The sequence below is a fragment of the Gallinula chloropus genome (assembly GCF_964237585.1).
Source record: "Gallinula chloropus genome assembly, chromosome: 1".
NCBI lineage: Eukaryota > Metazoa > Chordata > Aves > Gruiformes > Rallidae > Gallinula > Gallinula chloropus.
The window spans coordinates 157,617,768-157,633,015 of record NC_140085.1 but is presented as its reverse complement, the minus strand read 5'-3'; the positions used below and the strand labels follow the sequence as shown (position 1 = coordinate 157,633,015).

The 15,248-nt window shown below is 43.4% G+C and overlaps 1 protein-coding gene across 1 annotated transcript in view; it reads left to right on the top strand.

Moving 5' to 3' along the window:
- HS6ST3 (heparan sulfate 6-O-sulfotransferase 3) overlaps nucleotides 1-15,000 on the top strand; it is a gene marked incomplete at both ends in the record, with an annotated part of 336,234 nt that extends 321,234 nt beyond the window's left edge. The window contains one exon of the mRNA XM_084275165.1: nucleotides 14,295-15,000. Coding sequence (XP_084131291.1) covers nucleotides 14,295-15,000 — 706 coding nt within the window. The remainder of the gene's footprint in view (nucleotides 1-14,294) is intronic.
- Nucleotides 15,001-15,248: the final 248 nt, after the last annotated feature.

Sequence of the window (15,248 nt, the reverse complement as noted above, 5' to 3'; positions counted from 1 at the left end):
CCTGCAGCTTTTCCAAGTGTGATTTTTTTTTGATGATAAATCCCTGCCTGTGCTAGTGATTGTTCCTAGCAGTAAGAGTGGTGTTACTGGAAACAATGTGGAAGAATGTCTGAAGTGAGTTATTTTTAGAGCCATGGTTTGCATGGGTATGCTTAATGCTGGTGTATTTATAAAGGCCATAGAGCAAATTAAAGTGTCGTGAATAAAGGTCTATATGCATACAAACTTCCTTTTCATCCAGGCAGAGCTGTAGTTTAGCCTGAACATACAGCAGCTGCTATCTCAAGATGGAAAGTGGAGATACAAGTGCTAAACAGCATTTGGTGAGACTATTGGGATGTATAGTTTTGTCATATATGAAAGATGATACAATTATGGACAAAAATTTTTTGCCTTAGAAAGAACCCATTGAAAAGGAACATCTTCAAAGCAAAAAAGCAAAACCAGATTAGTTTTCATCCTTTTCTCTTTTTTGGCTGTTTCTACTGGGCAGGTAGCATATCTTCAGTGGCTCAAGAAACTACAAGGAGATTTGTTTTTTAAATTCACAGGTACTAATTTATGTAAAATTATGTAATATTCAGTATGTGCATGAAAAATAAGATTAAGACAGAATAAGTAATCTACTCCATTAGATAAAAGATGCAAACATTGAAAACATTACAACTGTAGAAGAATGTACATGATATTGTGACATTTTAACCTGACTACAGCTTTCCTATTTGCATTACTGCTGGATTGTAGTGACAGTAATATTCCATATGAAACAGAAAGCAATTTATAAACTCTGTAAAGGAATCTTAATTAATGTTTCATATTCAAATCTTTATGCTACTGTGGTGGTTTGATCTTGGCTGTTGGTCAGACACCCACCAAAGTTGCTCTATCGCTCCCCTTTTCAGATGGACGGGGGAGAAAATGTATATTGAGAGGCTCAGGAGTGGAGATAAGGACAGGGAGAGATCATCCTGCAGTCAGCATCATGGGCAAATCAGACTCAGCACAGAATAAAGCAAAGAAAACTCTGCACTGCACACCCAGTGACACCAGAGTCAGGTAATGAGAATTGTGACCAGATCTTAAAGCACCTCCCACCACCCCTCCCCTCTTAGCAGACTTCACTTTAGGCATGATTTCTCTCCCTTCTTCCCCCCACATTGTGGCACAGGGAGGGACAGGGAATGGGGGTTTCAGTCAGTTCCTCAGTTGTTTTCCTTCTTAGCTGGGTAGGGGGAGAGGGGGTGGGGGTGGAAAGCAGGGGTGAGGGCATTCGTCACACCCTTCCCCTGCTGCACCATGGGGTCCCACCCACAGCAGACAGTCCTTCATGAACATCTCCAGCTTCCCCAATGTCCTTTCCCACGGGGCTTCAGCTCTTCACCAGCTGCCCCAGCGTGGGTCACTGCCATGGGGTGCAGTCATAAGTCATAGAATGTCTCTCAGTCTCTCAGGCCCAGACTGGTCCAGCCTGGTCCCGCACAGAGTCATAGCACACACCCCCCTCAACCCTCAGCAAACCTGCTCCAGCGTGGGCCTCTCTCCATGGGCTGCAGGTCTTCTGGGAACTTGCTCCAGTGTGAGTCACAGCATCTTCCATATGTCTCCACCACCTGCTCCTCTCTGCAGCTTCTCCACAGGCTGCAGGTGGGGTCTCTGCTCCCTGTCATTATCCATGGGCTGCAGGGAGATACCCATTCCACCATAGGTTTCTCCACAGGCTGCATCTTTCTCTACAGCACCTGGGGTGCTTCCTTCCCCGCTTCTTCACTGGCCTTGGTGCCTGCACAGTTCCTTACACCTTCTCACTCCCTTCTCTGGGGGCAGAAAGCAGCTGCTGGTGCTTTTTTCTCCCAAGCGTGATTCCCAGAGGCGCTGTGATTGTTGCTGATGGGATCGACTTTGATGAGCAACCACTTCAGCCTTGAGCTGACTGATGTTTTCTCTGTGGGGCCTGCAGAGAGCTTCTGGCTGCTTCTTACAGAAGGCACCCCTGCAGCCCCCCTCCTCCACCAGAACCTGGCCACACAAAACCACAACACATCAACAGCTTCCCTCCTTGCTAATGTGTAGAAATCCCTGTTATCATCCCATTTTCTTTAGAGCAGGAGAAGTTTGTGACCTGAAAAGTACTCTGGCCCTTCAAAGGGAAGGTAAGAAATCCTCAATGTGCAAAGACAGAGATCCTTACCATTAGGTATTGCTAGACCTTAAGCTCAGTTTCAGATGGGTTTTGTTTCTGCTGCCTGAATTCATGTTCAGTTAATGCACAGATGTTCATTAATGTCCGTGAGAGATAGATTTGAAAATTAAGTCCTGAGCACTATTCCCCTGGCCCTTAGTTCAGAAAGATGCTACATCATGTTGAGTCTCAATGTCAAATGTTTCTGTGGGGAAAGACTAGAAAGCCTGGACCGTTTGCGTGTGGAAGGGGTATGGCAACAGTCTGCTGCACTGATGTAAAAGAAGGTGGCTATTTTACAATAATAAAATTGCAAAAATTATAACCCATAGTTACAAAAAAAAATATCCACCTTGTTTTATAGAAAAAAAGGAAGAAGAGTGAGAACATCAGCTCAGAGACTATAGCCAGTTTTTAATAAGGGCTGGATGGCTGCATGGCCCCTAACAACATTTATATATAAATGAGTTGAGATAATAAGGCTAATCAAATGTCATGCTTCAAGTAGTCAGTTCATGGCCTGAAGGGACTGGGAAGTGCTTTTACTCCATTGTACAGATGTGCTCCATTGATTAGGATGTGTCCATTCCAGAGGAGGGTTGCAGAGCTAAAGGCATTCCTGATGACTTGCTGCGGACACTCATTCATATGGAGTCCCATCAGCACCTTGTGTGTTTTATTCTACCTGAGTGCAGAAGTCTTGCAATAACCTGAACTCCCTCAGTGGCATTGGTTAAACGTGATGGTATCATGTGGCAGTATTGATAAGTGATCATGAAAACTTTGCTTGAAGTTTGTGTTGCAGAGATTACCTGACTGGGCTAGCAGATGGGCAGGTTTGTGAGGTATCAGCAAGGCTGCATTCACATAACTCACTTGCTAGTTTTCTTCAAAAGTAAAGAATCCCTCATAAAAGTTGGAGGTTAGAAGCCTGGGCCTCTTTATTTCATCTTACTACCTTCTCAGAGCATCCCATCCAGAACTGATAGTGGTACAGCAGCGTACCACCTGGTGTGTGTGTCTGAGCCTTGATTTGTTGTGAGCTGAGGTCAGAAGGAGGAGGTTGTCCAATTTCAGTTCGATATTCCAAGGTCAAAGGGATGGTGAATAACAAAAACCTTACAGAGCTGCAATTGAATTAAGAAGATGAGGACATATAACACTGTCTCCATAAAACATTCAGAATATTAAAGCAAATAACAAGGTATCCCCAACAAGATTTGTTTTCCGTATCTGCTGGGAGTTGAGAGGACAGTGCAAATAACTTTAATACCATTTGTACCTTAACTGTTGTGCCTAGGGGATGCATTCATACAGCGCTGAGATCACTAACAGCACTTACCCTACAAATTGCAGTATGACATAGAGCCGGTCTGCATCTTGAAGGCTGCCTCACCATGGCAGTGTGAGCTGACTTGGCAGGGGGTGGGGGGTAGAAAAGGTCTCATTTTGGCTGGCTAATATAAATAGTGAACTTAGAAAAGCTTCATCAAAGGTATCTGCATGCCAGGTATGTAGCAGAAATTGTACATAAAAAAATGAGTCCCTGTGAAATTCCAGGCTTTGTTGTATAAAATTCTGTAATAAACTCAATTCTAGTTGGTAAAGATTTTGTTCTAACATACCACAGTGTCTGTAGGCAAAAGCTTTGTAACATAAATTTTTGGTAAGCAAGTTAAGCTTTTGCTAAGATTTGGGGAAGATAAGAGGGCCCCCTTGTGGAGATTAGATTATATATATAATTATATATATATATCTCATATATATGGACACACATAGTTCACATAGTCTAAACTGACATGGTAAGAAGTCTCTCAGGAGGTCAGCAGAGAGGAAGACGTCAATTTTGCTTAGAGCTGTATTATTTGTAGAAAACATTTCTGGGTTTGATTAGATCCTGTCAAATATTTTAGTGAAACCATGAGGTGAAGTGTAAAATGCAAAGTCAGCGGTCTGTCCTAAAAGTACTAAATTTAAATACCCCATCATCTGCTTGCTTAACGCCTTACAGGGAAAAAAGTAGTTACATCACAAGAAGAGGAAAGTTAGAGGAAAGTTAAAGGAAAGTTTTCACTCATAGAATGTCCTGAAATTTTTCAGTATCCCTATTATCATCTTGTTTACCTTACAGGAGGCAAATCTCAAAAGTTATGACCAAACCTACACGTTTTGGAAACTCAGCATGTAGGGCAAGAAGACGGTTGTGATGCCTGGATTTTATGATGATCATTTATAATTTATGGCCATTATGCTTGATGTCAGAATTAATAAAGACTTCAGGCAAAGCTTAGGGAGAATGAATTGATGTACTTTCAAAGGGATTTCAATTACTGGCCCTTTTTATTGATAGTTACTTTATTAATTAAGCAGAATTACTGTACTGATTCAAAATGAGTTGCAGCAAAAAATCCCACAGAACTTTCATCTGAGCATCACAGATTTGGAAGAGAACATCTGCAACTGAGCTATTAGCAGAAATGAGAGGCAGCTCAATCAGGGACGGAGCCTGGATGCATGCCACTTGCAGCACAAACTTGGTGTCTGGCAAAGCCAGCTGCAGAGGAACATTGGAGATGTCCATGCTGCTTCTCTTACCTAGCCACAGAATAAAAAGATAGCAGCAGCAGCTCCTTCAAAAATGAGAAAGGGAATGAATGTAAATGCTGTAGCGGAATTTAACATAAATATTTTTGGTCTGTTTCAGAGCTCACAAGTCTTGCTGAATATAAAAGTCAGAAGATTTAAGGGTCGAGCTGTTTGTCGTTTCAGGGGTTCTTTGAAATTGAATTTTCCCAGTCAGGTGTATTCTTGTACAGAATACCAGAACATTCAGGCAGCCAGGACTCTTGTGGTAGCAGATCTTTCATAATTCTGTGTGAAACTATGTAGGGTTTTTTCCCTTACAACGGTTACAAAAGACCTCATGTTGGTTTTGGTTACTGAATAGGTGGGAGCTCTGCGTCCCCATCTCTTTGCATCGGAGCTGGAGGAGTGTGTTGCTGCTGGGAGCAGCTGGAGCTGCGTGCTCAGTCACCTGCCCTGGGGACACTCCTCCGAAAACAGGGACTTGCTCTAACCTTGCTGGCAGCTGCTCAGAGACTGCGACCTGGTGGTGAAAAAGGCTTTGTGGGTTGTCCTGTGCTCATAAGGGATATTTTATGAATCCTGATGTGCTAAACCGCTACCCATGATTATAGGCATCAGACCTGATCAGGAAGGTCCCTTCCCAGCCTGATTTCTGTCACCCTTGGAAGCTCAGTTGGCAAAAAACAAGCTCGAACTGCAGGTCCCTCCTGCTGCACCATTTCCAGGTTTGGTCTTTTCCTGTCCCTTGCCTGTCATCACCTTTATGTTCTCTGGCCAGTCCCTGTTTTCTGTTGCCGCCTGATGCTGCAGGTCACCCCCTTAACTTGTCTCCCCGGTACTCACCTCTCTGAGAAAGGCAGGCTCAGGTTCCTCCCCAGGCTGGGGCTGTAGGCAGCTCTGAGAGGAAGCAGGATGTACAGCAGTGCAAATACATCTTTATTTCATTTTCCCTTCTTTACAGTGGCATAGCAAAGGCAGAGACAGGAGAAACAACATTTTTGAGTAGAGATGTCACATATGCCCCAGATTTTTGCAGCTCTTTTGAGACACGACAATGATCTGTGCACAATAGGGATGAGATAGAATGGGAGCAAAGTGAGCAATGGATTCCTCCTTTGCCAGTGCTGGCCACAAAGGATTTATTAATCTCTCTGGCACAAAGGTCTCGCGTGTAGTATCTTTAAGAATCTTGTAAGACACTGTGTATCCATTGCTTTTGAACAGTATTCCCTCCTGTGTGTGCTCACACACTGTTTCTTAGAAGGTGCAAGGGGTTTATTATGCAGGCACTTGGTAGAACAACCAAATATTTGTTATTTGATTTATTATTGCATTTGATATTTATATTTCTTTCAACAAGGCTGTTGCTACTTCATTCCTTTCGGCAATTTAAGGAATACTTAGAACAACTGAGCTTGATATAATTTAGGCAAAGAACAGAAATCTCTGGAGGGAACTTTGTTAGATTTGTGTCTCATCAAGAAATGATTTACAATTTGCATCAAGGCTGTTTGACAGAAAGTGGCAGATTTGTTTCTCCATCAAATCTCCTAATCTGTAGATTTCTATTCCAGACCACTTCACCCTCACATAAATTGTCATTTCCCCATCTAAACCGCTCTCCGTGTTCCCACAAGCAGCAAAGCCAGGACCCCCATTCTCAGCCACTGGGCTGAGACATGTAAATACCCAGCATCTGCCCTGGGTAGGAGAAGGGAAATTTACCTTCAGTAGAGTGTTTGATAGAGTGGTGCCTGCGATGTCATTATACCAGGCAGAAAACATGAGCCTGAGCATAAGAATTTTCTGGTGGACAGGAAGCTGGTAACAAAACGGTATTTGCTGAAAGAAGAATTCTCTAGTTTAATGGAAAGTTATTCATGAATTTCCTCAGGGCTGGTCTTAGCTCTGATCCTATTTCATATTTTCATTAACAATGTTGGCACAAAAAGCTGAAGTATGTTAATGGAATTTGCTTAATGACTTTGAGGATTTGAGTAGAAGAGACAGAGTGAGGCTTGGTAGCACAGAGTGCAAGATCATGTTTTTGAGGCCAGCAGAAGCAGATTTCCTCTATCAACTGAGTGCTTAGCAGCCAAAATTGGGGGGAGCAGAGTGACCTCTGTATATTAGCCAGTAACACGGTGAGTATGAGTTCCCAGTGTTACGTAGCCCTACTAAAAAACCGAATGCAATGTGAAGGTGTGTCAGGGAATATGTTGCCAGTGGAGAGAAGTGTTTGTTGTATAAGGCACCTGTGAGGTCTCAAGTGAAATTTGCCCAATTCTTGTGAGGCATAGCGAAACGTGAAGTCATGCAAGGTCAAACACCAGGGGAGGACTGCTGGAATGGCCAAAACCCAGAACCAGTCTCATGAGCTTCTAGCATGTCTTACTTTTGTGAGTTTATCAAAAGGTATTATGGAAAGCTGTTGGAAAAGCCAAGGTGCATCTCTTGAGTGAAGCGATCTAAGTGTGACCCAAGGGTTTTGGAGGAACTGCAGCGTGGTCTGGCTTGTCTTATCAGAAAAGACATGTGATTGCTCTCTGATCTCCAACTTAAATGCCATTTCTCCTTCTTTGGCGTGACATTTATAAATCCTCTTGAAGTATTTGCAGTGTCAACCCAAGAACAACTGGATGCAAGTAGACCAAGACAAGGTCTTGGGAAAGAATCCCGTGTTCCTAACTGTGAGAAGCAACCTTCATGAGCTCTTTTCAAAGGGAACAATGGCATGAAAAGGATATTTCAAAAGGGGCTAGGATGTTTTATGAAGGGGATAATAGAGTGCTTTCATCTGTGCTGGCAGGGAAGGTCACTCTGATGGCTCTGGGAGCCTCCTTTTGCTAAATAAATCAGCAGACCGGGATTTCTGGGTATCTGAGCATCCTTAGCTCTTACTACTGTGTATGTTCACCACTGGCAATGAGCCTGAGTTTATCTATCTACATGTTTAAATACAGAGTTAGATGCCTCACTTTGTGCTCAGGGTTTGAAAATTTATGCCTAACTCCCGAAGGCAACGCACAGGGAAAACATGTATTAGCTCAGAAAGAGCACACATATTCATATGTACATTTCCTAAAATACTGGCATTAAAACCATTCCATTAGTCTAGGAGCTGTTCAAGATCCAGACTTGAAACCTGTGAAGTCATTTCTTTAGGGACATGCAGTTGCTAGATTGTCCTCTCCCAATTTCTAGAGACTTTATATTGAAGAAATTTTCCTTGAAATAGATATTCGTGAAGTTGCTCGATAATTCAGGGAGGGCTGATTCAGTGTTACAGCCCTAGTTAAAATCATATGCCAAAAATCCAGTCTCATAAAAGGCAAAGTACATTCCCTGTACTCTGCCTAAGGTGACAAGGAAAGAACAGGGGAGGACAGGTATGAGCTAGTCTCAGAGTTCTTTCTGATTTGATGTGTTTTCTGCCAGGACTGTGCATTTGATGGCAGAAGACTCTGCACTGTTACCCAGAATCACAGAACCCCCAGGGCAAGAAGGTTCCTCAGGAGGTGTCTTGTGCAAGTCCCTGCTCGGAGCAGGGTCACCACTGAGGAAAGATGGGATTGCTCAGTGCTCTGTCCAGTTGTGTCTTAAAAAACTCCGAGGATGGAGGGTGCAAGGTTTCTTCGGCCAAAATTTCACAATGCTTAATTATTCTCATAGTGAAAATTATTTTGTGTGTATTCTTCCCTTTTTCAATTTATGACCATTGTCTGTGAAGAGCCTGGCTTCATCTTCTCACTGACCTCCTCTTAGGTACTGGAAAGCTGCTGTTTAGTCCCCACCTAATGTCTTTGAAATACTTTATTAAGAAGTATTCCTTGGGCAGGGACACCCTCCCCTAGATCAGGTTGCTCAAAGCCCCATCCAGTCTGGCCCAGAACAATGCCAGGGAGGGGGCAGCCACAGCTGCTGGGGGCAACCTAGGACAGGGCCTCACCACCCTCATAGGAAGGATCTTCTTCCTGATACCTAATCTAAATCTCCCCTCCTTCAGCTTAAGGTCATTACCCTTTGTCCTATCACCCCATGCCCTTGTAAAAAGTCCCTCTCCAGCTTTCCTGTCAGCCCTTTCAGATGCTGGAAGGCTGCTCTAACGTCTCCCTGGAGTCATCTCAACACTGGAGAAGCCCAAATCTCTCAGCCTGTCTTCATAGGAGAGGTACTCCATTGCCTTTGTGGGCCTCTTTTTGACTGTCTCTAGCATCTCCGTGTCTTTCTTGTTCTGGGGACCTCAGAGCTGGGTACAGTAATAATACAATAATAATAATAATAACAACAACAACTGTTTTTGTTTTTTTTTTTTAAATCCAGAGGACACCTGGACACAATATATTATCAATAAGTCAACTTCACTGACCCCAATGTTTGTAGAGTTGTTCCTCTCACATTTTCTCACTCCCCTCTCTGGCTGCTGGTGTTTTGTTCCCCCTTCTTAACTGTGTTAGCCCAGAGGTGCTACGACCACGGCTGATGGGCTCGGTCTTTGTCAGTAATCAGTCTGTCTTAGCATTTGTCCTGGCACTTGCTCTACAGGACATGGGGGAAGCTTCTACCAGCTTCTCTTAGAAGCCAGCCCTGTAGCCCCCTGCTACCCAAACCTTGCCACACAAACCCGATACAGGAGTATCTAACTTCTTGTCACAACTTGGGTCATAAACTTGGCCAGGGCTTGTATTTTCCATTCTGTCAGGAAGAACTAGAATGTAGATGGTTTTATGATGCACCTGGGTTTTTCAGGCATTTTGGTTCTTCTTTCTTCTCTCTGTTAGTGTCTTCCAAAATATTCTCTGGTGAGTCTTTTTTTCCACCTCATATATTCCTCTGTCTCTGCCTCAGCTGCTATGAGTACGCTGTTCTCCTTTTATGAAGCTCATCACTCTCTGCACGTAAGGTCCTGCCTCACACTTTGAAAGAAGAGGGAATAGGCTTGTTTTTTTCTCTTCTCTGAGCCTCCAAGAGTGCTGCATGAGCTCTCCTTGTGCCGGCTGCTCCACAGGAGAACGTAAGTGACAGAGAAGCTGCCATTCATCCTTCTTCCCCAGGAGGTCCTACAGCATGCTTTTGTTCTTGATGTGTGGTGATCCTTCCCATGTTTAGTAAATCTCCCTCAGCTGGGACGTCTGTTCCATGGTGATAGAAGCAGCAAAATGCTCTGGTTTGGGAACACCCCTGCTAACATTAGAGTCTACTCCTCTGAAATTAATTTCCAAACCAGAGCAATGCTATTGAAGGATTAATGTAAGATTAGAGTATTTATATTAAAGTACCTTATTATGTGAAAGAAAAGCATGTTCTTAGGTTATAACTGGAAGCTTGTTTTAGCTGTTTGCCAGTGAAGAGACTCAGTTTCATGCAGGTGGGACTAGATCCTTCTGAATTCCCAAGTGCTTTGTAATTCTACTGCACACAGTTGTGTGCAGCCCGTGCTTCACACCAGTGGGTTTTTGGGCTTCTCTGCAGATCAGACCCTTGCCCTGCCCATCACAGTGCTTAGCATCTGTCCAAAAAATCAACTGTCCCATAGCAGTGACATCGATAACATGTTAATTTCAATTCATTATGTTTAAAAGGAGATAGTTTAATCTGAGGAAGGTATGTGAAGTTTCCTTTCAGGAGGAGCTGACGTCATGCCTAGTGGGGTTGTGTTGTATAAAATGTAATTTGAAGGGTTCTTGCATGTCTACATGTTTATATGAACAATCCCAAGAGACACTGGCACATACACACTATGCATTTACTGTGATTTTTCTTTCATTGACAACCACATAGTATGGCCAGATTCCAATGTAAATTTTTAGACACAGATATACATGCACACACTGGTAGAGATAGATTTATAGATATAAATATAACTTGTATGGGTTTTGATTAATTTGTAATGTTTTCTGTAAAACATCATCTCACCGACACGCCAGCGTATCCTGCTTGGATCCAGCCTTTACGCGCTGAGTCAGTGGCAGCACTCTGAGTAACTGATAATGGGAGGTCATAGAAGTGAAGCCAGGAAGCCTGTGATGAGTTTGCTTTGTCAAACTTACTACTTCATTTTCTGCTGAGTATTTCCCACAGCAGGTAGCTCTGGAGCCTAATACAGCCACATGGGCAGTGTAAGGAGGTCATTTATCCCGACAAGGACTTGTGGCTCGGGCACGTTCAGTATATAACTGATTTGATGGTGTTTTACCTGACCAGTGAAGAAAGGTGAGACTGAAGGCCATCCCAGGTTCATATTTTTATGAACTGCCTCTTGTCTTCATCACAGGCTGACTCCTCAGCCTTCCCTTTTGTGGTTGGACATTGTGTACTGGGCACTGAGAGCTCTGAAAGGCTCCTGGATTTAACCCATAAATTTCAACATTTGAACACCATTTCCTAAGGTGTTTTTCATAATTTTCCAACTGATAGAAATGTGCACAACCTGTGCATTTTTACTCTTATCATTATTCTAGAGATATGATGTCCTTTTCCCTGAAAGAAAAATTTGTGCCATGAATTCTGTGCTGTGTCCTCCAGTCCTCTGTGTAATCTGGTCAGTGCCCAGGATGAAGTGGAAGAAATCTTAAGGTCTTCCAACCTCGGATTGGTTAAAAGGGTGACGAAGAGTTGTGAACAGAAGGTTAAACAGAAGGTTGTATACTGCAAATGCAGCAGGGATGGTTGCACTCTTAGTGCCTCAGAAAATAAATGTGTCAGGGTGCTGTTGAAGGTCATCTGCCAGATGAAGAAGCCATTCAGCTGATAACACAAGCAGGCAACACTCTGAAAGATGCACAAACCAGAAGCAAATTAATCCAGATCACAGAATCGTAGGGGTTGGAAGGGACCTCGAGAGATCATCAGGTCCACCCCCCCTGCCAGAGCAGGTTCCCTAGGACAGGTTGCACAGACAGGTGTCCAGACAGGTCTTGAATATCTCCAGAGAAGGAGACTCCACAACCCCCCTGGGCAGCCTGTGCCAGGGTTCTGTCACGGAAACAGATGCAGAAGTCAGGTAGTAACAAGGAGGAGCAGCAACAGGCTGGCAGAAGTTTCTCACCCAGCCGGCGTAAGGGAAGATGCAGATGTTACACAGAGACAGGCTGTTCTCATTTCCCTGCATTTGCTTTGTACTCCTGTTTATTGCACTTGAAACACATTTACATATCCAGGGACGAAATGGAAATGATTGATGCAAAGGAGGTATTTTTGCTAATTGTTGTTGCTCTGAGTCATGCCTGGCTGGGGCTGCTGGAGATGGGTGAGGAAAGACGTAGAAGTATAAATAATTGTCAAGAGCAACTTTTCTCTGTCAGTGTAGATGTTGGCAACTGCCTCTGAATCTTTGTCCATTATTTCTTTCATTTCTGCTCCCTTGGAGCTTCAATCATTTTCTGTCACAACCCTATCCGTGCCTGCTGGATGTTGCAACAGTGGTGTCTTGTGCTCAGAGCTGATGGGTGTTGGAGAGTTGGTCTGCTTTATCTGCACAACACTGGTGAAATGTGTCTGCTTTTTGTCCTGTTAGTTGGAAAGCAATTCTTAATGTACTGTCATACATGCAAGGTAGAGACAAAATGAGGTGAATGTCCAATCTGAGAAGACAAAGCTGTGCCTGAACTAACTAAAAAGACAGTGCTCCTGATGGTGGAGCTGTACTGCAGAGCACATAGGAGGATTTCTGGTCCTTCCTACTCTGCAGTAGTGAAGAGAGATTTTAGAAACATCTGTCTATGGATGGTTGTGTGATCCCTGGGTTCCACGTTGATGTGGGCTATGTAAGTAACCAAAGGGAATGAAAACAGCTGCGAAGTACAGCTTGATGACGTGTGAGCAGCAGACAGAAAACCAAAAAGTTCCAAAATGAGTTCAGAAATACCACAGTGTTGTCTGATGCTAATACAAATTATGGCTTCCAACGCAAGTGATTATAGAACTACATCCATGGCACTCCCTGGTTTGTATCCTTACACCTGCAACCCTTCTGCTGTGACATAATTCTTTATACAGCTTTTTCCATCGAATAATAGTTGAAGAAATAACCCTGCAGCAAACACAGTCCACAGTTTGACCTCATGCCCTTATTCCAGAAAATGCAGTCTAGATTCTGTAGGTGGAGAGCTCAGAATGAATAAGGACAAAGCATTCAACTCTACATCCTTTTGCTTTGCTTGCACTGGAGAAAACATCTGTGTTTTGTGGGGAAATATTTATTTTTATGACAAACCTGAGCTTTATGGAGAAGCTATGAGGAATCTTTAGTGTCAGAAAATGGGTGATATCTGAAAAAAACTTGGGTATTGCTGGCAATTTTGAGATTTTTCATAACTGTAGTTAGCTTTTGTATGAGATGGCCCTCACAAAGTGTGGGTTTGTTTGCAAGGTAACTTGTCTGCAGCAAGCTTGCCTCCTGCTTACTTGATTCATCTTTCTCAAGATTCAAGGAAGAGCACTAATCTCAGACTTTTGTTAAGAAATCTTCGGGCTCATGATTTATTAATGTATTGTTTGCAGTCAGATGAGTCATGCAAACTCATAAGCCTATTTTTGTACTAGACCCTGTGTTAATTTTAGCCATGAATCTTCTACTGGTTATTCTAGCTGACAGAAATCATAAGTATTTTGGTTTTGCTTTGTCTTTATGATATCATCCTGTAATTCAGGTGAGTTGTTATTGAATAAAACATTTCTCAGTAAAAAACTCAATTTGTGAAAGCCTGCTTGAAGCATACTCAATTGCAGTCTATTTCAGATTGCCATAAATAGATGTACAAACTGAATTCAATAGCTAAAAGATGGACTGACAATGGGAGTTCTGCAGTTATTTGCTCTATTTCAAATCAATATTTCTTGGTGTCTCTTTTGTATTTTTGACAGGTGAGGCTGGATAATGATAATCTTTGTATCAACAACTGCTTTTGTGCTTCACGATTATAACTAATTTCAATCAAGCACTTGTCTAAAATTAAGTCATATTAATGGATTTTGGTCCTCTCATTATCTTCACTCCAACCCATTTAATAATGGGTTTCTTCTTAAGTAGGTGGCTCACGCCAGTCTTCCACATGGTGTTATTTCTAGCACTGGCAGCATCCACATGAAATTGCTCACGTTACATTCTGACCAAGGGCTGTATGGATTATCACCCCGCACATGCACGTCTCAGACCAGAAGTGGCAAGATTATATACATCTCTTTTCCCACTGTTGCTGATGTCACCCAGGGTTAGCTTTCCAAAGTAGAAGGGAGTACGCTTCAGTTAATTGGCTTCTACATAAAGTAACTACCACTGTAGAGTTGATAGGTCAAAGAAATTCCATTTCACTGATACCTGCTTATTTCCTTCAGTATCTCTTTCTCCCAATTTACCTCGCAGTTTGTTCACAGTATTGATGAAGCTTTACCTGGTTTACTCTGTCAGAAGTAGTCACTTAAAGTGCCTGGAAAAAAAGTGAAGGGGGGGCATGGGTGGTGGCAGGTGATTGTTTTGTTGGAGAATAAAAAAGTGAATCTTAAAACTGTGCTTAATGATATGTTTCAGGAACTTCTACTACATCACGATGCTGAGGGACCCGGTGTCGCGGTACTTGAGCGAATGGAAGCACGTCCAGAGGGGTGCGACGTGGAAAACTTCCCTTCACATGTGTGATGGAAGAAGCCCGACGCCCGACGAGCTGCCGACCTGTTACGAAGGGGACGACTGGTCTGGAGTCAGCTTACAGGAATTCATGGACTGTAGCTACAACTTGGCCAACAACCGCCAGGTGCGCATGCTGGCCGACCTCAGCCTGGTGGGGTGCTACAACTTGACTTTCATGAACGAGAGCGAAAGAAACACCATCCTCCTCCAGAGCGCCAAGAACAACCTGAAGAACATGGCCTTCTTCGGGCTCACAGAGTTTCAGAGGAAGACGCAGTATCTCTTTGAGAGGACATTCAACCTGAAATTCATCTCCCCCTTCACCCAGTTCAACGTTACGCGGGCCTCCAACGTGGACATTGGTGAGGACGTGCGGCAGCGGATCGAGGAGCTGAATTTCTTGGACGTGCAGCTTTACGAGTACGCGAAGGACCTCTTCCTGCAGCGCTTCCAGTACTCCAAGCAAGAAGAGCATCAGAAGAACCGCCTGAAGAGGCGAGAGGAGAGGCGGCTGCTGCGAGAGCAGAGGGTTCACCAGTGGCCACGGGAAGAGGCAGCAGAAGTAGCTATTACAGAAGATTATAATAGCCAGGTCGCGAGATGGTGATGCCCTTCCATCTTGACTAACCGATGAGAGGGTCAGAGAATTTGCAGCTTGACTACCTGGGAATTAGACAAGGAAGGCCTACCACCCCTTTGGTAAATGAGACCGCATCTGACAACTCCTCCTCCTTGTCTCAGTTTTTCTCAGTTTCTGCCAGTGAGGAGAATGTATTCTTTTTTTTTTTCAATAGGCATTGATTAGTGTTACTAAATGGCAGTAGAATAGATCCCCATCCAAAAAGACTTCCTTCA